This window comes from Haliotis rufescens, unplaced genomic scaffold (genome assembly GCF_023055435.1).
Source record: "Haliotis rufescens isolate VD_foot unplaced genomic scaffold, xgHalRufe1.0.p SCAF_29, whole genome shotgun sequence".
NCBI classification, from domain to species: domain Eukaryota; kingdom Metazoa; phylum Mollusca; class Gastropoda; order Lepetellida; family Haliotidae; genus Haliotis; species Haliotis rufescens.
The window spans coordinates 1,282,147-1,309,248 of NW_025963990.1; the positions used below are offsets into that span (position 1 = coordinate 1,282,147).

The 27,102-nt window shown below is 39.9% G+C and overlaps 2 protein-coding genes across 2 annotated transcripts in view; both read right to left on the bottom strand.

Annotated features, from left to right (window-relative positions):
- LOC124125168 overlaps nt 1–27,102 on the bottom strand; it is a 225,518-nt gene that overhangs the window by 45,867 nt on the left and 152,549 nt on the right. The window lies entirely within an intron of this gene.
- LOC124125166 overlaps nt 1–27,102 on the bottom strand; it is a 148,882-nt gene that overhangs the window by 7,542 nt on the left and 114,238 nt on the right. The window contains exons 80-102 of the mRNA XM_048402759.1: nt 26,788–26,944; nt 26,033–26,259; nt 24,909–25,071; nt 24,288–24,513; nt 23,673–23,889; nt 23,002–23,223; nt 19,606–19,915; nt 18,938–19,173; nt 13,180–13,363; nt 12,693–12,816; nt 11,954–12,048; nt 10,142–10,327; nt 8,318–8,498; nt 7,999–8,168; nt 7,519–7,646; nt 7,099–7,342; nt 5,351–5,522; nt 3,141–3,384; nt 2,550–2,667; nt 1,890–2,062; nt 1,300–1,459; nt 613–810; nt 258–500 (exon numbers count right to left, since the gene is read on the bottom strand). Of these exons, the coding sequence (XP_048258716.1) occupies nt 258–500; nt 613–810; nt 1,300–1,459; nt 1,890–2,062; nt 2,550–2,667; nt 3,141–3,384; nt 5,351–5,522; nt 7,099–7,342; nt 7,519–7,646; nt 7,999–8,168; nt 8,318–8,498; nt 10,142–10,327; nt 11,954–12,048; nt 12,693–12,816; nt 13,180–13,363; nt 18,938–19,173; nt 19,606–19,915; nt 23,002–23,223; nt 23,673–23,889; nt 24,288–24,513; nt 24,909–25,071; nt 26,033–26,259; nt 26,788–26,944 (4,378 nt within the window). The remainder of the gene's footprint in view (nt 1–257; nt 501–612; nt 811–1,299; nt 1,460–1,889; nt 2,063–2,549; nt 2,668–3,140; nt 3,385–5,350; nt 5,523–7,098; nt 7,343–7,518; nt 7,647–7,998; nt 8,169–8,317; nt 8,499–10,141; nt 10,328–11,953; nt 12,049–12,692; nt 12,817–13,179; nt 13,364–18,937; nt 19,174–19,605; nt 19,916–23,001; nt 23,224–23,672; nt 23,890–24,287; nt 24,514–24,908; nt 25,072–26,032; nt 26,260–26,787; nt 26,945–27,102) is intronic.

Sequence of the window (27,102 nt, forward strand, 5' to 3'; positions counted from 1 at the left end):
ACAATATAAAGTAACATGTCACAGGGAATTCGTGAATAAAATTTAAAAAGGATTAGTACTACATATTCCAAAGGATCATCTTAAACATCCCATGATGCGCATATATGTGTTTTCCAGCTCGTCATGTTGATGGTAAAGGGTACTGTAAGGCATCGAACGACGTCTGTAAAGAAGAATTCATGTGTACAATGCTTTGATACTATTTGGAGGATAAGAATTCAAAACCATATGCGAATCTGCAAATATGTTCCACCTACCATTTCCAGGAACATTGGTCTCTGCTTCTTCATGTATGAGACCCGCCATGATAAACGGTTGCACCTCCTCACCACCAGGTGTCGTGCCTACCGCCCAATCATAGTACGTCACACCGTGCTCGTGGCTCTCAAACCCGGCAAACTGTATCGTCACAACACCCGTGTCTTTCTGGTAGTCCATGTCGATACCGATGCCCATGAAGTTAGCTCTCTCGGTCGAGTCGGCGCCGTCGATGACAATACCTTGGAATAAGGATTCATTTCAGTGTTCTGTTTGAGGAAGTGCGGGAATTATTATGTTGACGATGGTGACGACGATGATGCTGATGATAAATATACATTAAAGTACACATACCTGCCTTGTCCTGGTCAACCACCCGGATGGGGTTTGATGTGATGACGTCACTGGTCAGACCAGCTCCATTGCTCGCCTTTACAGACACATAATAAACTGGGGTCATCGTGTCAAGGTCGGTCACGGTCAAGGTCAACTCGTCCATGTATTTGTCTCTGTCAGAACCAAAGTCCTTCCAGTTTAGGATATCAGTACCCCCTGAAAAATAGTTCAGAATATACAACCAACTAGATTGCATTCATTTGTGTCAGGTAACGTGAAATGGAATAACGTCACGTTCCTAGACTTTATCATTTATATAACGACGTACGCGCAGGTGTGTGTTGCTGCTTTTACAGATCCGGATTTATATCGGTTTTATAGTGCCAAATGAGATAATATGCCGCGATTTCCACTATGGATACTCCATTAAGAAACATTTTCCTGACACTGAGCCGGCCAGTACTCGTTTTATCCCCTTAATGCCATGTGCCAGGCAGGGTGACAATAAGAACCATCTTTTATCGTCTTTTGATATGACAAGGCCAGGGTATGGAACCATCGACCACCAACTATCCAAGCAGATACCGCTACACCTGGGAGGCAGTTTGGTTAGACTTTGGTTCTATTAAGAATATAATTTCTTGTGTGCAAAAAGCTAGAAGTGATGACAACATTGTGGGCTTCATATTTGAGGAATATACAGACCTTCAGTGGTACAAATTGCGACCATGTACGACTTGATGCCACTCTCACTGTCCTTGGCAAACCAGGTGGCCTTGATACCGCTAGGGTCAGACTGGGTAACGTAGCCGTCGATTAACTCTTCTTCATTGCCAGAGAAAATGCCAACATAGACCCATTTCATCTGTGACGAATAAAGTTGAATAAAACTGAGCTTGATTCTGTATACGTTTTCCCATAAATGCTCAATAATAGAGTTAAGAAACAGAAGTATTATCTGAAATCCCATAGTGTATCTCTGAATTTTTAACAGGTTAGAATAAGTACCCATTATCTCAAAGCTTTGTCGTCAACGATCTGGTGGCCACACTTGGTTGGATGGATGCCCTATCGCCCGACATTGCAATGGCTACAATGTGACCCTGGCGTGGTTTTATCAAATACTGCTGGAAACACCGTAAGACAATACTCACTCATTCACTCATTCTAAACTTACTGAGGGACGACCGTGTAGCCAAGTGGCCATTTAAACCATTATAATTTGACAAATACTGGATTATTGATACTGTCCCGAGTAAACCTTTAGACTTCCGTATGTAGGTTATATTTCTTACCTGAGGTGGAGTATTATCAACAAGCACACCGTTTGTGTCGTAGATGGCGACGGCCCCGGCTCTGTTGACGGCCCCGACTCTCACACTGTACTGGGCACCCGGTCGGAGACTCAAGCCAGACTTCATGACACTGGTGCTGCTTGGGTCGCTGGTGATCTCCCAACCTTCTGGGTCTGTTAAAGCCAGGAAATTTAGCCTCGTTACAAAACGATAGAGCGAGCGAGTTTAAACGTAATGTCGGCCATATTGTGACTTGAAACAGTCATATATCCACGCTCATAATATGTGCATCTCAGTATAAGGGCAACAATAAGTATGAGCATGGGTATAGACGCCACGGGTAATATAAGGTCTATGGTCAGTTTTGCTTTCCTTAGCTGCGCAAAGAATCGCTGGCGTTGGTTCGAATACCAAGATAGTATGATCGTCAACACCATACCCATGCTTGAGTGTCACATGGGCTGTCTCCAGCATTAAGATTACGTACCATGTTATAAATACTTGAGAATTGTTCCAGCGGAATCGCACACTCACATGTAGGTCTTGGAAACGTCATCATGATCTTCATGTAAATATTCTGAGTATGACACTCTCCGCAAGGCTGTTGACGGTATTCCATATAAAAAGGTTGTGTTAAAGTTATGTAACAAGATCACTTACCCGGGTAGATCTGATGTTTTGACCCATGGTAAAGCTCATACACCTGGTATTTGTAATGATCCAAGCCAGATTCGTCATCTTTAAACTGGAAAATGGCTTCCACAGTTGTGCCAGATATCTGCGAGGAGATAACATGAAATATATAATTAACAAAAAATGGGTGATGGTGCAAGTAGATGGTGAAACATATAATTAACTAAACATAGTGAAATTTTTGTACACGAATGTAACACAATGATATTTGAGCCACATTGCAACTGCCTCTACTTTGACACTAAGAGTATATAAAAAGGACAAACCATTTGGTTTATTCATACTAGTATCTTTGTTCTGGAAATGATTTTATCAAATGACACCAGGTGTTCCCAAACACATATTTCATGTGTCAGGTATCAATAACCCCTTTACGGCTAAAGGAGTCCGAAAGATCAAATATACTTAAACCAGTAAGACAGTTGTTGTCAAGATAAGGGTATTTTTGTTTTCAAATTGTTTTCTGCACATTAGTTTAGATTGTTATTGCTATCGAATCCTGAAAATAATTCATTTACTTTTCAGAACTGTAATCCTCGATCTTTACATGTCACCCACCTGGAACTCCGCATCTTTGTTCTGTTCTCGTCCATCACCTAGGAACACCATCCTGGGCGGAGTGAGATCCACTACAAACCCATCTGTTGTCTGTTCTACAGTCCCCAGGGCGTTGTTGATGGTTTTCAGCTTCGTCTTGACAACGTCCTGATGGTTCAGGTGGAAGTTGTGCCACTCGGTCTGGCTGACGTCTTTGCCCAGAGTCTCCCAGTCTTTTAATACCTCAAAGTCAGGAGACAATCCTCTGGAATACACAGATTCAATATAGTGTGATGTCAGCGGCGAAAGTTTAAACACAGTGAGTGAGTGAGTTTGATTTTTATGCCGCTTTTAGCAATATTCTAGCAATATCACGACGGGGACACCACACATGGGCTTCACACATTGTACCCATGTCAGGAATCGAACCCGGGTCTTCGGCATGGCTTTAACCACTAGGCTACCCGACCGCTCTTTAGACACAGTAGGACCTGTCAAACCTTAGTCGCTATATCAGAGTATCATACCATGGTGAGATATTCTAAGTCAAGTTGAATACTTGTACATTGAAATTCCGTTTATCGTCCAGTCAAGTTTTAAGTGAACACGTCCAATGAATATGGAGTAATGACTTTGTGGTCATATAACTATATACGTTCCCCTAGAAGAGTAACTTGTTTTCACTGTTTCTTTCAGAAGATTCATATGCAAAATGGAACCACGCCAATCTAGGCAGTGCGGTATCACTCCTGGTGAAGCTATTTGAATCTGCATAATTGGTTAAATCACATATAAATATGTTCCTTGAGACATAATGATATCATTCCCGCCCCTGTTCGATCTAAATAAGAATAATATTATTCAGCATTAACATTATACACAATTATACATGGCATTTCATTGGAACATGATTGAGTCAGTGTAGCATTGCACATGGCAAATGTTTCCTCAGTGATTTACTTCCCACTTACTTTGCTCTGAGTATCTGTACAGCATACTCTCTGATGTCAGACTCGGGGTCACTCTAGTTCCTCAGTGATTTACTTCCCACTTACTTTGCTCTGAGTACCTGTACAGCATATTCTCTGATGTCAGACTCGGGGTCACTCTAGTTCCTCAGTGATTTACTTCCCACTTACTTTGCTCTGAGTACCTGTACAGCATATTCTCTGATGTCAGACTCGGGGTCACTCTAGTTCCTCAGTGATTTACTTCCCACTTACTTTGCTCTGAGTATCTGTACAGCATATTCTCTGATGTCAGACTCGGGGTCACTCTAGTTCCTCAGTGATTTACTTCCCACTTACTTTGCTCTGAGTACCTGTACAGCATATTCTCTGATGTCAGACTCGGGGTCACTCTAGTTCCTCAGTGATTTACTTCCCATTTACTTTGCTCTGAGTATCTGTACAGCATATTCTCTGATGTCAGACTCGGGGTGACTCTAGTTCCTCAGTGATTTACTTCCCACTTACTTTGCTCTGAGTACCTGTACAGCATATTCTCTGATGTCCGACTCGGGGTCACTCTTGTTCCTCAGTGATTTACTTCCCACTTACTTTGCTCTGAGTACCTGTACAGCATATTCTCTGATGTCAGACTCGGGGTCACTCTAGTTCCTCAGTGATTTACTTCCCACTTGCTTTGCTCTGAGTACCTGTACAGCATATTCTCTGATGTCAGACTCGGGGTGACTCTAGTTCCTCAGTGATTTACTTCCCACCTACTTTGCTCTGAGTATCTGTACAGCATATCCTCTGATGTCAGACTCGGGGTCACTAGAGTTCCTCAGTGATTTACTTCCCACTTACTTTGCTCTGAGTATCTGTACAGCATATTCTCTGATGTCAGACTCGGGGTCACTCTAGTTCCTCAGTGATTTACTTCCCACTTACTTAGCTCTGAGTACCTGTACAGCATATTCTCTGATGTCAGACTCGGGGTCACTCTAGTTCCTCAGTGATTTACTTCCCACTTACTTTGCTCTGAGTACCTGTACAGCATATTCTCTGATGTCCGACTCGGGGTTACTCTAGTTCCTCAGTGATTTACTTCCCACTTACTTTGCTCTGAGTACCTGTACAGCATATTCTCTGATGTCCGACTCGGGGTCACTCTAGTTCCTCAGTGATTTACTTCCCACTTACTTAGCTCTGAGTACCTGTACAGCATATTCTCTGATGTCCGTCTCGGGGTCACCATAGTTCCTCAGTGATTTACTTCCCACTTACTTTGCTCTGAGTACCTGTACAGCATATTCTCTGATGTCCGACTCGGGGTCACTGTGGTTCCTCCACTGGGTTCCTACTGTGGCAACGTGGGTACTGAACTCAACGTCGTCAAATCCGTTCCGTATACCGTCAACAGCTTCACCCGGCACCGGGGGAGTCAGGTCCACGATCACTGGAATAGTGACAGTATTCCAATGAAATCACTATGTGTTGGTTTGATGGGGATGGGGTTGGGGAGTGAAGGGGTGGGGTGGGGTGGGGATTGGAATGGGCGTGGGGAGTGATGAAAATGGGGATTGGGAGTGATGGGGCTGGGGAGTGGTGGTTAAGCCAAGGATCTTAAATGAAGGATTCGAACCCCTGCATGGACTAAATTCTTGACAATGAATTACGACGATGTAGAGCAGTAGGGCATCTGTGAAACCCTTGTCAGTGATGACACACAGTTTTTAGACATTTATCACCTGTCACTGGATATATGGGGCCTGACATGAACACTAATAAACATGTTAGGAGCACTGGCATTTTTTACAACACAAAGAATTACCTTTCTGCAAAGTTCTGGGAATTTGCCATGCCAGCATCATACATCATTTACAGTACCTAAACAGCGATATTTGAAGAGTAGTACTCCAAGTAGTAGTACGGAAATTCAACAAAATGTGTAAAAGCTGAAATGATGACAAAATCATCACACAGTGTTAATGCATCTCCAAGAGAAAGGTATTATAAACACAAAGCTAGAAAAAAACAGAAAATAGTGTAAAATAGCAACTATATCCAGTGCCCTGTCATTGCATTACCTCCATCTGACATTGCATTAACTCAATCTGACATTGCATAATCTCCATCTGGCATTGCATAACCCCCATCTGGCATTGGATTAACCCTATCTGACACTGCATTACCCCAATCTGACATTGCATTACCTCTATCTGATTTTGCATCACCTCCATCTGACATTGCATCACCTCCATCTGACATTGCATTACCTCCATCTGACATTGCATTACCTCCATCCGACATTGTATTACCTCCATCCGACATTGCATTACCTCCATCTGACATTGCATTACCTCCATCTGACATTGCATTACCTCCATATGACATTGCATGACCTTCATCTGACATTGTATTACATCCATCTGACATTGCATCACCTCCATCCAACATTGCATTACCTCCATATGACATTGTATTACTTCCATATGACGTTGTATTACCTCTATCTGACATTGCATTACCTCCATATGACGTTGTATTACCTCCATCTGACATTGCATTACCTTCATCAAACATTGCATCACCTCCATCTGACATTGCATCACCTCCATCTGACATTGCATTACCTCCATCTGACATTGCATTACCTCCATCCGACATTGTATTACCTCCATCCGACATTGCATTACCTCCATCTGACATTGCATTACCTCCATCTGACATTGCATTACCTCCATCTGACATTGCATGACCTTCATCTGACATTGTATTACATCCATCTGACATTGCATCACCTCCATCCAACATTGCATTACCTCCATATGACATTGTATTACTTCCATATGACGTTGTATTACCTCCATCTGACATAGCATCACCTCCATCCAACATTGCATTACCTCCATATGACATTGTATTACCTCCATATGACGTTGTATTACCTCTATCTGACATTGCATTACCTCCATATGACGTTGTATTACCTCCATCTGACATTGCATTACCTTCAGCAAACATTGCATTACCTCCATTTGACATTGCTGATATGTTCAGCTGTTTGTGGCCAGCGTTGAATGCGGTGATATAGAAGCTGTAGGCCATGCTGTGTTCGAGCCTCTGGTCAGGGTCAAGCTGGACACAGGTCTCGTGTGTCTTGTGGTCAAGACTGACCGGCTCAGAGATCGCCATGTTTGTGTCATCAAGAACCGACAACTCGTAGTGGGAAATACCAGACTCGGGATCATAAAACCCAAACCAGTTGGCACAAATCTGGAATAAATTACACCAGAACTCACTATGAAAAGGAATGAAAGTTGTTTGGGTATAAAGCTGGAACCTTTGTGGAATATTGGGGGCAACTGGACAATGTATATCCAGCAAAATTGAATATAAATATTTTGTTATCAAATATTTACAGAGATATCAGTTTTATTGAAAACATCTACCTTATCAGCATCCTTGGTAAAGTTGAGGTCGAGTCTGAAGACGGGTCCATCAAAAACAATGCCTGGCTCGGGAGGTGATGTGTCGACTACAATCGGATGGTCGGACACGCCCACTTTCATCAAATCAACTAAAACATAGTTAATATGTTAAATAATACATGTTCATAACGTCTGTGGGTGTTTGAAACTTGCGAGGACACCAAAATAAAATTGGTCTTCAGCAACCTATCCTTGTAATAAAAGGCAACTAAAGAGGATCTGGGGGTCGGATTCGAATAACTGATAGAATGCACGACATAGAACACCAGGGATGTGGGACGTAGAAGACAGAAAGTTTATACCTCGACATGCTGACAGCTGTATGTATGTAAAACAAACTTTAACCAACCTCATTTACGGCATATAATCTGTTCACAACGTGGTATCTGATGCAAAAAAATGTTATTCCTGGGAATTGGAACTTGTGTAACTATAACTCACCATTGTTGATGACTCTGACTTTAATCCAGGCAGGAGTTCCACCTGGTATCTGGAACTGACGGGTGATGTCGCCATCACTGTGCGAGGATCTCTGCCAGTCCATGTGATGACAGTCACGTGTGGTATGTCCCAGACACAAGTCCACTTCTCTAATATCGGACTCCAGGTCACTGTATAAAAGTGGAATAATGATATAGACGTTTTTCTCGATTTATTTTGAGAGAAGAAAATCAGAACGAATGTTGTTGTTTTTAAAAGTAGAGCTGCAGAAATATAAATTCTTTTCAACTACAATGTATACACGTAAACAAAACATTACCTGGCGTTATACTGCCCATGGATGGAGAAAGTCTCTTCATTGTAGGAGATGTTATAGATTTCATGTAGGAGTGGTGGCGAGTTGTCTATTCCAAGGGGCGTGGTGTGGCAGATTGTTGTCACCAGCGGACCTCCATAGTCAACTTTATTCAAGGCCCGAAGTGTGATGTAGTATTTTCCATCTGAAACAAAACCAAAATCTCAAAACGATGTGATAAATATCAAGTGAGTTCAAGGTTATTGCGCTGATAGAGCGATGTGCATGCACGTGTGCGTGTGGCTGCTCGAACTAGTCCAGATGTATGCGAGTTTTATAGTGCCAGTCCACTGAGATACCATGCCCCCATTTAACATGGATACCCCACTCAAACATGCTATAGGGACTAAGAGCCGGCCATCGGGCAGCCCTTGTTCTTTCCGTTTATATCTTCCCGAGGCAATAGAGGTTAGCACGCGAGTGTTTTTTTGGATGGTAAATATCCTGCATTAGGAATAAACATTGTATTTAGCGAGCCTGTTGACAGTCGGTCAGTCCTGTCATAACGTTAAGAAGTGTAGTCAGATGTACACACAGCGACAAAACGAAACAAGGTAACAATTCAGACATGTTTCGGCCAAATCCAACAATTTTAATTTGTGGAGAAGGTTTCAAGCCGCAGAGGTCTACAAGCACATGGCTACTGATCCCGCTTGGCTAGGCCTAGTGCCCTCGCAAAATTGTTTCGAAATTTATATCTCCAAAGTTGCCAAAACTTATAAAATGCCTTAGCTACGTCACAGTTAGACACTGATTTTCAGCATATCAGACTGTTTCTTTTGATAATGATAGCAATTATCCCTGTAGTTTATCCAGACTCCCGATAGTTAATTCTGACTCGATCGCCGAATGACGAGGACGAGGCCATGTTTGTTTATAAACAGTGAAAGTAGTCCTACTTGACCTTTGTTATTTGCATCTCTATCCGCATATGACCCCAACGGATATCGTTTTTATCCGTTGGCTTTATCCTGCCGAGAAACCTGCCCTTTTATATGATAAATGGAGTTATCTGGTGTTACGGAGTTCTATTTTGGCTGGACTAACGAGTCTATGCATAAACCAATAAAAAACATAACGAAACCGATGCGTAACCTGCCTTTGCAAAGTATGTGTACCGTCAACCTAGCGACAACAGATATTTTCCAGATCTTTTCATGTTTTTAATCAAGACGCTCACGTGATTTTATGCACTTCGCGCAGTAAGACCCGTTTTATTACAATATAGATCTTGATTATCAATCAGATCGTCTTGACTGGGCGTCGCCATTTTGTTTGAAGCAAATTCAAGTGATATGGAATCTGATTCGTCAGTAGGAGTGACAAAGAAGGGACATAACTCGTAATAGCCACTGGCGGCGTCCAGAAATTCAAGCCTAGATCGCCATGGGTGGAAACTGGACTTTTACAGTAAGTTAACGCCCTTGCCTCGGGAAGATGTTCCCCATTATGCCGAAAGCCAGTAATTGCAACAACAATCGTTTAACGTCTATTGGTATGACGTGGCTACCGACTTTTCGCTGACCAGGTAGATCCTCTATTTACTTGACGATGGAGGCTTGTCAGCCATAAGAGCAGGGAACATCGTCATCGAGCAATGACAATCACGTAATTTCTTCTTGATTGCCTTCTGAGGCTAATCAACTGCCAATAACCTCCATAACAGTTTATATGAGTATATACAGTTTCAGTTTTAACGGTGGGTGATCTTCTTGTGAGGGCAAAGCCTACATGATACTTGTCCTAATGCATTGTCCTATTTTTAAAAGCATTACATTTCATTTTTACCTGGGAGGGGGTCGTGAGGAGCTGGTATTGGGGAAATGAGGCCAGTGTTGGTCCACTCTGATTCGTCAAACAGGTGCCTGTGAGGGTCATGATGAGGGTGGATCAGCTCCTCACAGATTTGTGTCCCCACGGTCCAGGAGTAGCCAAGGATGCCAGTCTCTTTGTCCATGATGCCGTCCCAGTTAGCTGAAACAGGGACACAAACCGAAAATCCTAAGAACGTTATACATGATGGTTTCAGAAGGATATACAGTAGAAACCATGCAAAACCCTTAGACAAAACCTATTCCAACACTAAGTTATGTATCACCCATAATGTCTACAGAGGTGTAATAATACATCACAAAACCAGAATCTCTGAAGCAATCCCCAACGATGCAATAAGTATTAACAAAGAGACTGATTGAGTGTGTTCCTGAGCCTTTCATATTGTCTAGTCTAAGAATAATATTGTTTACTGTTTAGTGCATGAATGAACAAAGTGATACTAGGGATGTAGTTTCATCACTATGTTCAGAGATTCAGGACAATTTGTCCAAAATGAAAGCAAATGTCTTAAGTTTATTGAGATAACAATATGTGAAATGTTGGTTTTTCTCCTAGATAACATTAATGTGAAATTTGAAGACAAGAAGTAGGCATCCTCATGGGCACCATTTCTTGCAGATTTGTTTGTTAATGCACATGAATCGGAGTTTCTGCTCGGATTGGTAAAGTCAAAACAGGGAATCTGTCCCATTAAGTTTAACTTAAGCTTCAGGTATATCGATGATCTGTTATCGTTCAAAAATGATCAAAAAACTAATTCCCATCCACTGATTTTCCCATGTGAACAAGAAATAAAAAGACCAGTAAAACTGCCTCATCTGTTTCATTTAGATCTACATGTATGCATAAAGATTAAGAGTGATACGAAACTCTCCACAACATTAAGATGAGAGGGAAGACTTTTCAATAGTCAACATTCCCTTAATGTAGCAATATTCCATCAGCTCCAGGCCTTTGTGAATGTATACATTTCACAACTTTTGAGGAACAATTGGGCTTGCTTTTTTACAAGGATTTCAAAGAGCGTCAAACGACGCTTGCTTAAAAGTTGTTTGGTCAGGCAGTTTTATGGAAGACATGTTGAGAATATTCCAAATTTGAGGTGGGGTGTACAAAAATGATGTCTGATGCAATTGCCTATTTTGAATTGTACCATGTGTTCCGTGTTCTCTTTCAGGTGAACACTTGACTTGTCTTTGCATGGGTTCCACCAGTAGGGTTGGACACGCCCACCAATTAGCGAACGCCTTGTATCATCACTATTTGATAGTGATTTATCAAAATATGCTCATGACATAGTCGGAATCGTAAACTGGACTCTTTTTTAGCAGAAATTTCACATGAATATGGAATGGGTTTTGTCGCTTTGATTCATATCTGTTCTGCGAACTAGACTATTTTGCATATGAGAATGGTCCATACCCTAAACCTAAATATATTGTTTATTTATGCATGAATTGTACAGTACTGTTCAAATTGTGTTAAGGAATAGAGATAGATTATGACTGGGGTAATGGCTCTGTCGCTTAAATTTATGTGAGGATTTTAAGCATAATAACTAGCCTCATAAATGAAAAAATGGAAGTTCATGATATATAACGAATACCAAAACAAAGAATGCATCTACTCCTTCTAGTTAAGAACATAATGATACATGGAGAAAATTACTATTAAAATATTGACGTCAAAATAATGATTTTAGCCATATCTCCGAAAATATTCTCATACAGTTGAATTTCCCTTTATATTTAATGTTTCACGGACCTGATACGTATCTGTTTGCTCTGGTGTACAGGAGATCGGTGAGGGGTGTGTCTCCGTTGAAAACGGTTTTTGACCCTGTTCCGTCATGAATTGTCCTGAAAACAGAACGCTTACTTTGAACAGTAATTTCAAGTCACTTGCGATAGATACAAAAACACTTTTTTAAATGGTCCACATGCCCAGTGGCCCCGTGACCTAAGGATGTTGTGATCGTTAGGTTTTCTTCTTGGAAATATAACGCCAACGTCAACGGCAGAGAAGAGTCTGGCGAAATAATAAAGCATAAACTGACATAGTGATGACTGTTGAATTTATGGATTATTGTCAGTAATGACACCAGGTGTTCCCGAAAAGGGTAAACATGAGCGTAAAAGGGAAAATAGCGGTCTAAAGTAAATGAATGAATAATTGAAAATAAGTGATGACACCAGGTGTTCACTCATGAAATATGCCTGCCTATACTTGTAAAAGCAATCGTGAACCTAGCATCAGACTAGGAAAATGTTGATAGGCATGTGTATCAGGTTATATGTCCAGTACCAGTTGCCATTGATTGATTGTCAGTTAATGGCCATGCTACATGTAAGATGAATACCACCTTAATTTAAAGCTGTATTTCAAATCATCACAGACACAAAGATACATAAGTTTATATATTCTTCTTAGGGTTGCATCATATATTTTGATCAATAAAACCCTGTCTTCAACATGGTAATGTCTATGAAAAACTGTCTCTCACCTGTGGTTTTTAATTTGACTGTTAACACCTCGACACCTGACTTCCCAGTCCGGTCTGTCATCTGGAACCACACTCTCACACGAGGTCACCTCCAGGACATCCAGACTCACATTAGCCAGTGGACCTGAAACACAAGAGGTAGAGATTAACACGGGATATTTGCAAAAATGAACCATAAAATCTGATTCAATGTAATTCTTTCAAGTCAGTGTGCAGTACAAAACATTGCTGAAAGTAGAGCATATTTGTTTTCAGTGATCAATGTATCATGTCAAATACAGTATCAGCCACGAGGAAAGAATGAACCATTCAACAATACGTCGCTAATGTCATAACAGCGTCAGGACGTACATGTGGAACAGGATGTCCCAAGATGAATACGTTACCGAGTTTGGTAAACTCTGTCATCAGTTCGGAAAGATAATAACATACAGGTGATACACAATGTACTAACACACAACAGATCAAGGTCAAGGTCAAATCCTACCTGGCTCGGGAGGTGTAACATCCACCACAACACCCTTGCTATGGAGGATGGACTCGAACTGTAGGTCGTTGATGAGGTGGATGTTGAAGTAGTACATGACGCCGTGACGAAGAGACAGATCCTTGTAGATGAACTCGTGGGCAAGACCAACTCCAAGTCTCTCAAAGTGAGCATACCGATCATACTACAAGGATAAACATGATATTTGGTTACCAGATATTACATGATGCATACATCCAATGGATTTCTTGAACAAAAACACATGAGGGTACGGAAATATCTTGTGTCGAAATGGCTTTTCCCTGGAGTGTTTAGAAAAGTTATACTCTACCATTAGTCATGATTTAATGTTATATCAATGTAATATTTATATTACAGTATATTAAACGAACTATCCATTTCCCTAGTGGAATAATTTTTTACTGTCTGTCGCTTATGTTTGGAATAGGCATAAACAATCCTCTGTTTTCACAAAATAACTTGATATAAAATTGTGACGAATTGAGTATCCTATTTTGTACCAACGATGATTTCTATCATTTGTCAACAAAATATAGCTATGTCTACTTGTATTTATAATGCGGGGAAAGTGCGTATGAATACACCATATGCAAATTGTATCCATAGATTCGCATACAAGAACACACCTGCGAACTAAATAGAGATATATAGCTATTTGGGAAATCAAAGCTTATGAATGGCAAACCTTTATCACTACATTATCGCCTCTATTTTGCCTTTTTGTGGTATATACACATCTGAAATTGATGAAACAACATGTTGTACGCTGAACTTCCAAAAGGGTCCTACTATATTTCAAATTTCATCGGGGCGGTCGGGTAGCCTAGTGGTTAAAGCGTTCGCTCGTCACGCCGAAGACCCATGTTCGATTCCCGACATGGGTACAATGTGTGAAGCCCATTTCTGGTGTCCCCCGCCGTGATATTGCTGGAATATTGCTAAAAGCGGCGTAAAACCATACTCACTCACTCACTCACTCACTCAAATTTCATCAACCACCAACGGTTTCATTTTCCTATACGAACACCATCTCATCCAAGTTGTTCAATTGTAGAAACGTTTTACAGAACGTGGACTTGGCAGCTCATGATGTAACTTCCTCTATCATACTGTTACCAACCTGTCGGTCATATGGCAAGCCTTTTTCACATTACGGAATTACTGATATCTTCAATTGTTTTAAAGATATCGGTATTTTATTCAAAAATATCAATAAAGATATAAAAAAAATAATTCAAGATATCTTGAATTCATTTCTGATGTCCATATTACAATTACTGATATCTTAAAATGTTACGGTGATACCAACAAATTAGTTTGTGATATCTCTAATTGTATTTAAGATATCATTAAACAATTACCATCTTACTGTACATAACTATATTAGAAATCATTTCAAGATATCTTAAATTCAATTCAAGATATCTTGAAATAAGTTATACATATCCATAAATGCATTACAGATATCATTAATTCGTTTTAGATATCTTTAATCCAATTAGATATATCTTTAATTCAATTCAAGATATCATTTAGGCTGACCATTACTGATATCAAAAATCCAATTAAAGATATCATTTATAATTTTGATGATTTCTTTATATCAATTATTGATATCAGTTATCTAATTTAAGTAACATTATTTAAGTAACATCTTTAATAATGGCAACAATTGAAGATATCAATAATTAATTATTGATATCTGTATTTAGTTTCAAGATATCAGGAATTGAATTACTGACATCATAACGAAACATGACATTTTGATATCTTTAAATCATATTTTGATATCAATAATAGAATTTAAGATATCAGCAATTCTTTTCTGTAATCCAGAATATGCATATGCTTCACCATTAGCTTAATTCATTTTGTGATATCTTAAATTATATTGCAGATATCTACAATTATCTGTATTTAGGATATCTTCAATTCCATTCACGATGAATTGAAGATATCTTCAATTTAATTCAGGATATCTTTAAAACATTTGAAGATATCTGTAATTCCGTAATAAATGTGAAACGACTTGCCATACGGTCATATAAGCACAGGTGACTTCTCTTTTGTTGGCAGTTACAACCTTCATCGGTAACTCAAATATGGAGAAACATATTGTGAGCTGCCCCCTACCAATTGGGACCACAACTTTAAAATAATTATGGATGCATAAGCCCAAAGTAGGGCAAACATAAAACAGGAACGTGTTTGAATGTCTTTCAGAGTGGGTTAAGTCACTGCTTGTTGTTGCCATTTGTAGAATGCACAAATGAAAAGGAAAAAACAGAATTGGAATAAATAATTCTGCCCAAGCCAATTGTCCAATTGTCTGGCTGCCCTACATAAAAAATGTGTAGTAACCATTATATGTAAGCATCACTACAATAATTGCGTGATCAAAGATCTTGGTATAAGTGACATATTAAATAGTATGTGAGTGAGTGAGTGAGTGAGTGAGTGAGTGAGTGAGTGAGTGAGTGAGTAAGTTTGTAACCTGATGTACAACCCTTTGAAAGGAATATAAAATGTTCCCCCTATGGGTTTATGCTGCTTGTAGCAATATTCCAGCAATATCAAGGCGAGGGACACCAGAAATGAGCTATCAAAGAATGCCACACATAGAAGCAGTATGTTAACTGAGGAAGGCATCTGCCAAACCATGCATCCGTACCACCACCTTTTGACTTGACTCCTAAAACCTGAAGGCATGTCCATTACTCTTCTACACTGGATTCTAAAGCTAAATTACAATCGGACAAAGAGAGATATATTGCTGGGTCCAGCAAATGTACCACCTAATCCCTGTCTCAAACATTAACCATAATCCAAAATGCAACCAAGGAAGGACTTTCTTCATATTCAAAGACAGCACTTGAGATACGTGGTATTAATACCATGCGGATTCTCAAAAGCTCCAAGTATTAGCTTGAATGTTTGAAAGTTCTCAGAAAAGAACTTAATTTCAATGATGTCAAAACATTTGATTTTTTAACATTAATCATCACCATCCCATAAACACTTATATGCACTTGTCACTAAATGTTGTGACAATAGGTCTTGTTACATATCTGTCTTAAGAGGTTCAGGATAATTTGTTAAAAATGAAAGCAAATGTCATCTTGAGTTCAGTGAGAAAACAATATGTGAATTGCTGGATTGCATCATTGATAACATCTATGTAACACTTAGGGATAAGACATTTTGGCAGGAAATAGTCATCCCCATTGGCACAACTGTGCTCCCCTTCTTGCTGATCTGTTCCTTTATGCATATGAATCTGAAATTCTGCTGTCCTGTGTGTCTTGTCACATTTCCTGTGATTTTCAGATGAACAATTGACTTGCCTTTGCACCTTTTTGTGATGGGTGACATCGGCAGAATATGCTAATCTTTTCGCGAACACCTGGTGTTATCACACTTTAATGATGATTCATAAACACATGATCGTGATGTAGTCGGAATCGTACAAACGACCTTTCAAGATTTGTTATGATTGTGGAAAGGGTTTTGTGCTGGGAGATGATAATGATCTAATCCTGGAGTTCCCTAAGTCCTCTCATGGGCCTTGCTTTTATTCACTGAATATGGTGCAGGAACATTTGTCAAAAATGAAGGCAAATGTCATATGAAGTTTAGTGAGAAAACATTTTGTCAAATGCTGGACTTCCTCATTGATAACATCGATGTGAGTTTTGGGTTTAGGACATTAAGTCAAGTAGGTACCCCGATGGGCACCAATTGTGCTCCCCTTCTTGCCGATCCGTTTCTGTATGCATATGAATCTGAATTTCTGTTCGGATTGCCATAGTCAAACAAGGTAATTTGGCCAAGAACTTTAAATTAAGCTTCAGGTATATTGATGATATCGGTCAAAAAACATGAAATAGCCAATTCCCTTCCAATTAAGGGAATATTTCATATTTAGATCTATGCATAAAGATGAATAAACACTCTCCACAAGACTGTATGCCAAGAGGAATGACTTCAACTTTCCAATAGTCAAATTTCCATAATGTCGAGCAATATTCCAGCAGCTTCAGTCTTTGGCGTTTACATTTCACAACTTTTGAGACACAGTCGAGTATGCTCTTTCTATCATCATTTCAAAGAACGTCGTACGACTCTTGCTCAGAAGTTATTTGATCAAGGTTACAACATTCAAGGCCTCAGTAAAGCTTTCATAAAATGACATTTCCGAATTTGACGCATCAATGACAAAATGATGTCCGATGCAATTCCCTATTTTGACTTGTACCCTTTGTTCCCGTGTTTTTTTCAGTTGAATAATTGACTTCCCTTTGCATGTTTTTGTGACGGGTGCCAAAGGTGTGGTAGGATACGCTCAACTTTTGGCGAACACATGGTGTCATCACTAATTGATAGTGATTCATAAACACATACTTATGGCATAGTCGAGATTGGACAATCGACTCTGCTTTCAGTAGTGATTTCTTATGAATATGGAAAGGGTTTTGTCGCTTTTATTTCTTGAACGTTCTCTTTATTTCGAGGGTATTCCAGCAGCTCAAACCTTTGGTGCCTATATTTCACAAAATTTGAGGTACAATCGATCATACTCTTTATTCAAAGATTTCAAAAAGAGTCACACAATTCCTGTTTAAAAGTTGTTTGATCACGGTTATATATTTCAAGGCAAGGACTTAGCAAAGCTTTCGAAAAGTTATGATGGGCATGTGGAACACATTTCCAAATTTGACGCATGAATGTCAAAAATGATGTCCGATGCAATTCCCTATTTTGACTTGGACCACGTGTTCCTATGTTTTTTCAGATGAACAATTGACTTGCAACCTTTTCGCGAACACCTGTTATCATCAATACTTAATAGTGATTCATAAACACACGCCTGTGATATAGGAATAGGGTATAACAGATACTGCTTTTGGGAGAGATATGGTATGATTATGGATTTTGTAGCTTTATTTATGAACAGGTATTTAAATGAATGAATCAACCAGAAAGGTCAAAATTCGTGTGTCAGTCAACCACGCTCCATGCAAGTGTTATGACACACATGTTTCAGCGTCATTTTGTCATATTACCAGTCTAAGACGTGGTTTATAATGTAATAAACGATGTCGATCTCCGTCACCAATTGAGTATTGGGTCGTCACGATGTATGACATAGTTGATGGTGCTTGATCATGCTGATACCGTAGCGTGTAAGTTTCCTCTGTCAACATTCGTGACCCACCAGGAGAAAAGGGACCTTATGGGTGCTAGGATACAATTGTGCTATGACGTCATAAATACTTTTTACATCAACTTACTTCAGTGATGTGTGAATTGTTTTTTTGGGTTCCGAAGATGCTGTAGTTTCATAATATAATGAAAAGTCAAAATGTGTTTTTTCACCCAAAAGGTCCCTTATCCCATGGTCGGTCACAATTTTGTATTTCAGTGATTCAGTGTATTTGGGGGTTAGTTATGTGTAACTGTCCGACTCCATATATTTAACCGTTTAGCCTCCAAATAACCGTCCTCGATAAACCAGATCATCCCATCTTCATTCTATTCGGGTAAATACCTTGACCCCTTTCACCACCACAGTTCCGTTTTGAATTGAACACTGCTAAATATATAATATATAAAATCCACTCATGCGTGAGAGAAATTTTGATAAGCTGCATCAGTGAATGAATCAAGGGTATTTATCATCAAAAGGAGATAAAATACAATGGATAATATCACATAACCAAGCCTCATCTATACTTACAATGAACATTTTGTGGTCATGTCCTTCAATACCCTCTAATAGTTCACAATGTCCTTTCGGGCCGTAGTCGTAGTTGACGCTCATACATTTGGTCTCCGAGAACTTCATACACTCCTTCACACAAGACCCGGCATGGTTCAAACTGAAGAACTCGGCAAACACTGGACCAATCAGGCGGCCGTCCTTCAGACCCGAGAAATGTTTCAGCGCTTCGTGGCCAAAATTATCAGATGAAGCTGTGAGGAGTAACAACAATCGCCTTTCACATATCCAGCCTGCTAAATACGATCATATATTATTTGGAGATATTACCACACTTTGTAACAAGGGTAATGACAAATTAGTTCTTGCCTATAAAAAGACAGCATCCTAAACCATTTCTCGTATTGAACGAATTGTATAATATGGGTATAGTGGTATGGTTGTAATGCACATAAAATGATTGACAATGACATAGCTTCAACTACAGTAACACATATGACGTTTACATTGAATGCACACATTTCGAAAACGTATTACAACTTCATTTCTCAAAAATATAATTATTTTATAAAAATTGCAAGTTGAAGAACATCGTGTAAGCATATAACATTTTCCAATTATTTTGTTGATCTATTTTACCATTTCACAGTTTTTCGTGGTTTTTTGTGCAGATTGTTTTTCCTTACGGTCATAGTGTGCATTGGTCCTGTCCTTGAGATTGACAGAGTTGTAGGCTATGACTTCATCTCCATAGATTCCCCTTCCCAGTCCAACACCCACGGAAGATTTAACCAGATCTGAATCTTCATACACCACCACATTCCCTCTCAGCTCAGCTGGGTTACTGGTTGAACTGAAGTCTGGTGTCAGTCTGCCACCAGGAGGCGTGACGTCATAGGTTGGGATGCTGCAAGTGACGGTTGATCTCGCGCCTGCGCTGTTCTTACCATACACCGTGAAAAAGACGGGGACGCCATGGGCATTCTTCGAAAATCGCTAAAACATGGATATTTTAATTTAAGTTCTGTCTTAAAAGAAGAATGAATCTTCACCGTTCACAAATAAAGCAGCCACATAACCGCACGATTCCACTCAGTGAACATTTAGATACATGTGAAAGCGGCAACGTTTTAGTTTTCCCACTATATAAGCTAAATTTTGATCATGAACCTACCTTGTTTCAAAAAGAGCAACATTTCATTCATAAATACGCGCCAAAGTTAAATGTAAAGGTGTAAGTTATTTGTACATTGTCACCTTGGTATTGTGACGTTATAGTTCTCGTAAATGTTATGACGTCACATAACTTTATGTTACTACTTCATTTCAGTTATTCAGTTATGGCCTGATGAGACTCGTACGTGGTACGAGTTGAAAGCGCTAGCCAATTAAAACTGTGTTCAATCTTACTCCACTAATTTAATTATTACTATGTTGTGCCTGAGAGTTAGAACTTTACGGTGCTTTATATGTATAGATACTTAATAGCTATATTATAGTAAGTTGAGTGTGTTTTGAATCTTTCAGGACGATAACGCCCGTATTCAAAGTGCACGAATCGTCTCAATGCTCACATCCAGCAGCACAACATCCATAGAATGCCAAGGAAAGCAACGAGCCCACACCTTTCACCCAGTGAACAAATCTGGGACATGATAGGGAGACTTGTGCGTCAGCGTCACAGGCCGCCGACCACATTGGCTGAACTTAGCTACAAGAGGAGTTGGACAGACTCCCACAAATCGCCATTGTGAGACTCACTATGCCTCCTCGAGTGAATGAATGGTTGAAAAGTCGTAGCGGCATTAGGCACTACTGATCCAAAAACGTCAACTTTGAAATTTTCCATCTTACTCCTATCGTCCTTGGCGGTCATAACATCTATTGTCAATACCGGTGTTTCCATTTCGTTCATTATTACCATACAACTATTACCAGAAACTAATACCTCTTACAAATTTGGAAACTTTAAGGTATTTCCGAGTATCCCTTACCTTCTTTAAAGTGTATATGTCGTAAACCTAAAATGTATCCAACATGTAACATGCATGAACGGTCTGGAAAACCTGAAATTTTGTTAGTGACTTAAATCTAAACTATCTGCACTTGTATTAGCTTTAGAAATGTGCAATGTATTAACTGATCTGACGTTAAACATAGTGCTTTAAAGTGCTACGGAATGTAAATATGTTGAATTCGAACAGCATACACAGTCTGCAGATGTATATATGTGTTTGAACATTATGGGAAACACGAAGAGAGAAAATTAAGAACAGTAGCAAAGGAGAGTGCTTTTCGCTCTCCCCAGAAGAAATGCATAAATATTTAAGAATGATATTAATTATGACAGACAGACAGACAGACAGACAGACAGACAGACATTCGTATTTTTTGCCATGAGGTCATTGGTACAGTGATAGTTTTACAAAAAAAGTATGTACAGGGCGCCTGCTAAGATCAGTTATATGTGATTTACATTTATCTTTTGAGTCTTAAAAAAATAGCGAGTCGTAAAATTATGTTTAATTTGGATTTTAAGAAGATGTACACATTTTTGTTGGTGTGGCTTACTGGTGTAGAAATTAGAAATATCTTTCTTTTTTTCCTCTGCATACGAAGGAGATTCAATCAAAATATGAAATTCATCTTCCTGCAAGTTTAAACAATACTGGCACATAGCTAAACCAATATAATTAACTTTTGATCTTCTAAACAGTTGAATATTTAAAATAAAGGTACCACATCTGAACTTTGTTAAGGATCTACAAGATGATAGAGCTTGTAGACTGAACTTGGGAGCAGTGTTAGATCTAAATATAGTGTATGAGTGCAACGTCGGATGACCATTCTTGATAGTTAATGTATTTGCAACATTGTTTGAAAAAGAGATAAAACTGTTCTCAGTTTCCAGCATCTTGAGACCCAATCTCAATAAAATCAGACCTTAGTTTTCGCTACCGCTAAACAAAGATCTAAAGACATACAATTAGGGGTCACGTCAGAACGACCTTTCATCCGACCAATCAGAGCGTCGACGTCGCTTACCAGATTATGAAAGTGACAGTCGGAATGTGATTTCTGATCATGCAACCCCGAAAACTTAAACATGGGGTATTCCGAGCGATAGTTACGGGTTTAACGACTGAATCCTTAAAATCTTGACCATCTATTAGCCATTCCAGAATGGGTTTTCTTGTTCAGGTTTCAAATTTGTAATCGAGAATTTGTCAAAATATGTTTCGAAGCTAGTCGCCAATTTGAAATAAGTGCCGTAAAGCACGAGAAAGCTGCCTTCTGATTGTTCATTCCATTTGTCGGTCAAAGTTCGCGCAAGGTCGGTCTGACGTGACCCGTAATGGGATGTCCTCAGATCTTAGTTTAGCAGTAGCGAGAACTAAGATCTGATTTTAATGAGATTGCTTGAGACCAACACGAGGGAGAAGGCCAGTGTTGTCCCAAAGGCTGATTCACTTAAGACCAACACGAGGGAGGAGGTCAGTGTTGTCCCAAAGGCTGAGTCATTTTAGACCAACACAAGGGAGAAGGTCAGTGTTGTCCCAAAGGCTGAGTCACTTTAGACCAACACGAGGGAGAAGGCCAGTGTTGTCCCAAAGGCTGATTCACTTAAGACCAACACGAGGGAGAAGGTCAGTGTTGTCCCAAAGGCTGAGTCACTTTTGACCAACACGAGGGAGAAGGTCAGTGTTGTCCCAAAGGCTGAGTCACTTTTGACCAACACGAGGGAGAAGGTCAGTGTTGTCCCAAAGGCTGATTCACTTTGGACCAACGGAAGGGGGGAGGCTAGTGTTGTTCCAAAGGTTGAGTCACTTTAGATCAAAACGAGGGAGAAGGTCAGGGTTGTCCCTAAGAATGATTCATTTTAGACCAACACTAGGGATAGGGGCGGTTATTTTCCAAAGGCTGATTCACTTCAGACCAGCGCATGGGAGAAGGGTGGTGTTGAGCCAAAGGCAGAAATCAACAGTAAAACGTGGGAGAGGGAAATAATTTCAACTGACCATGACATACATCATTCCAAGTAATATTTAAGACATAGATATTCACCAACGTTCCCTGCATACCTGAGTGATAATTGAAGATGGTCCACCAAGGCTGAGACTTCTGAGGACATCACTGAGTCCAGGTTTGGTCCCAGCATCCACAAAGATCTGGACCTGACTCCGGTCATCCTGGGCAGCTATAGCTATCTCTACAGCCGGCTCTGTGTAGTCTCTATCGGGGAGTTGTCTCACGAAGCAGCTCCGTGATGTGGACACTGCCCTCTTCTTTCGACCAGAACCACCCTGAAAGAAAAAGATCATATATGCATTGCTTTGTCCCCTTGACTCCTCGTGGTATTACAGGGACCATAAAGTATACTATAGCTAGCTTTTGAACATATGTACTATTCGGTAACCCCAAGCATGTCCTGCTCTACCAGTAGTAGCCGGCATTCGCTCAAATGTCACTTAATGTCAGCGCCTATTAGTAAGGACGTGTGAAGTCTCCATGTAAACATAATAAAATGGCGTAGAATCGCGCATCATTGTAACACATCACGTGTCACATTCTAGCTTTATGATAGCATTTCTGGACTGAATAAACTAGGCCTTTGATGGACTAATTTTATAGAAAAGCTTAGTTTTAAGCTAAATGTACATATTTAAAGAGCTGAAGAAATTGAGAAATGTAGACGCCATACGCTGTCGATTGCATCTGAAATTCTAAACTTTCAAAATATTCTAAAACGTACAGTTTTGTCCACATAGTTGAGGAACTGTGGTGGAGACTTGTCCTCCTCCTTCTTGCCTGTATCTACCATTCTCTTCCTTATCACAGGAGTCGCATATCGCCAGATGACTGCCTGGTACAATATCTTCTTGAACGTGACGAGCAAGAGGTCGACCTCCAGGGTAACTAGTCCCCGCAGGGTTATCTCCAGAGGGACCAGTTCCATATCCATGGTCAAACTAGAGATTGTTGCAAATGAGGCAGATGTTTCCTTGGGTAATGTTACTTTCTTATGTAGACTAACATTGATCGCATTTTACAAGTGATATGAAAATGTGTTCCACAATTGCAATAATATCATATTGCTATTGTATAAGACACACATTTACTTAACACAATACTTATATTACTCGGCGTCTATATTCTACATGGTTTCACTCACTGCTGGATGAACAGAGGCGAATTTAGAACAAGACGCCACATGTATCATGTGTTCCAAGTTGGGGCATAACGGAAGCCCTAGACATACTATGGAGACATGCTGACTCTGACTAAACTATTTATATAAACTATTACTAAACAATACTAAACTTTTTAAGTTCACTGCCAAGAGTGTCAATTGATGTCAAATACCAACCTTAAATCAAGTGGAAACTTATAGAATCCTATCTCAGCCCTGGATGTGAAAGCAATATTCATCAAGTAGCCATCAAGTCTCAGTTTTCCATACAGTATGAATCCAATGCCAAGTTCTCCATATACAAAGGCACTTCCATAGGGAACTACTTGACCAAACGCCGTCATGCCAAGGATCTTAGCTCCTACGCCTATTCCCATTCCAAAAGAAACTCCACCTCCAAATTCTGAAAATTGCAGTGGTATGATACTTTGAATTAGGTGGTTTACATGCACAATGGGAGTTTTAGTAACAAAGATCTAGTGGATAAAGCATCTGCCCGGCGAACAAAAGATCCGGGTTTGATCGCCGGGCGCGTCACACCAAAATACGTTTAAATATGGTACTTATTGTCATCATATGTGCCGCTTGTCATCAAGTGAAAAACAATGAAGCCCATGAAGCCCACTGAGAAATAAATCAGAACACACCTTAGGTAAATTGCTTATCTCGTATACGAATCATTTAGCTGATATGAACCGATGTTTATCCGAATGCATTGGGAAAAGGGAAGAAACTCGGTTCACACACACGCGCACGCATGCACGCGTTAGCATGATTGTAGCGTAAATGTTTACTCACCAAAGCTCATGGGTACAAGTCCTCCAATGAGGAATGTATGCTTGATCTGTGCTAATGCGATGTTTGTTCTAGGTATGCTGAAGTCTCCTTGAAGGGTAATGTCAAATGAGCTAAATGCGTTGGCACCATCGCCATTGAGGACAGCATTGATGATATCTGAATACTGAAATCGAGATGGTTGATTTAAAGTAAGAGGTATGGGGAGAACTGACAACGTTGGCATGAGACCGACAATGGTGAATATAATTTACTGTAATACAGTGTATTTACTATATCTGTTTCATTTCTGTATCTTCGTCAGGATAAGTGTTATCGTCCTTGCCTTATAAACAGAAGTGTTTGCAAGTACTTGCAAAACAAAATGCAGACTCGGCACTGACATTTGCTCAATGCTTAACGTTTTAATGTACCACCATGTACTTCAAGCCTAAAAAACATTACTTCCAGAACATTGCTTAAGTCTCGGGATTATTACACTATATATAAGTACAATTTCAACACAGCCAGTTGCAATTAATGATACAACCGTGTTTCACAATAACTCCACGGATGAACTTGACCTTTGACTTGACCAACAACGGTTGTGGTACATGCAAATATATTTACGTTACATGTTCGTGGAGAAGTAACCATGCTAAGACACTGACAATGACATAACCAAGTTTTACAAAAAGCTGAACGCTGACCTTGACTTTAGACATAATTTTGCCTTAACCTTTTCACAGCAGGGACCCATCATAGAGAATTGCATCAATACTTTTGAGAAAGTGTAATCCCATTTTTTTTTCTATCTCATGAACATGTCCTTTGGCATTTTCATGGCGTAAGAATTCCCAAGGGGCATGTGGAAGAAGCTGGCTGCCAGTGAACATGAATCACTGATCGTAATAATCTTAGTGTAGAAATTATTTAAAAAATTCAACAGAAACTGCTGGTAATGTAATAATTGTCTAAATAAGATGATGACTTAATCTTAAGATTTGTAGGGATAGAAATGGTGTGATGTTAATATTATGGAAACGCCGCGTCCTCTGCCGAAAAGAAATACGTTACAATGTAGAGCCACTAGTGTTTTAAGTACCAACAAAACACACTTCTGCAGTTGTACTATAAAAGACCTTTACCAGGGCAAGAGCCAGATCCCTCAGCTGTCTCGTCAGACGAAGAGCAAGTTCTGGGTCGATGTTCTTGGCATCAAACATGGCGATCATCTCACCGATGCTCATGTTGGCCAGTTTAGCACCGAGCAGCTGCAGTCCTCTCCCAGTCAGACCTTTCCCCACAGTGTACGCCTGATCCCCGCGACCCAGGATGTCGGTGACCTGACCCAGGACCTTCATGATCTTCTCACCTGGGGACATCAGTTACAGTACTAAATCGTGATTCAAATACGAGGCTCTTAGCCAACAACTTGGCCAATATTTGCCCATGGTGCTTGCTAATCCATTTATTTATTTATTTTGCTATTTCATCAACTCACGACACTGCATCATCAGAAGTGCAAGAAGATACAACTTTTCTTGGGACACTATTATAGTAAATACTGATAACAATTACTTTTACTAATTAGAATCAGTTGAAGTAATGCAAAGTCACACACTCCGACTTCAGCTAGAGTTCATGTTACCAATCAAATTTAAAGAACATTTTCAAGGACAGAGTAATATTGTGCGACATGCAGGTAACTAATATTGCCAAACAGAATAGCAATGATGACTAATTAAGACACGAAATCGACATAAGACAAAGTATATAAGAAACTAACCTGAAAAAGACCAACATGAAGACAATCTTTTAACTCTCAATCAAAGGCGATATGTCTAATCTACTCTTAGATGGACACTTCTATGCATATTTCGTGACAAGACAAACTACCCACCTCCTTCCATGCCCAGCACGACGCTGCCACCGCCGACCTCCCCTGAGTACAGAATGGTTCCTGGGTTAGCTATACCCATCTTCCTGATGGCACTCTTAGTGTTGGTTGCTGTGCCATATTCATCCGTGCGTGATATTAACAGTGATCTGTCCCTCTTCTGGAAGATTGTAAGTCAAACTATTGAAATGGCTAATGGATAAAAAGACCCCCACAGTGAAAGACGTTTATTGGAAGGAATCCATCACAGGTGATAAGACATGCAGATGGAGATTATGAAGTTAACAAACAGTGGCTGAGTACAAATAATGCGACAAA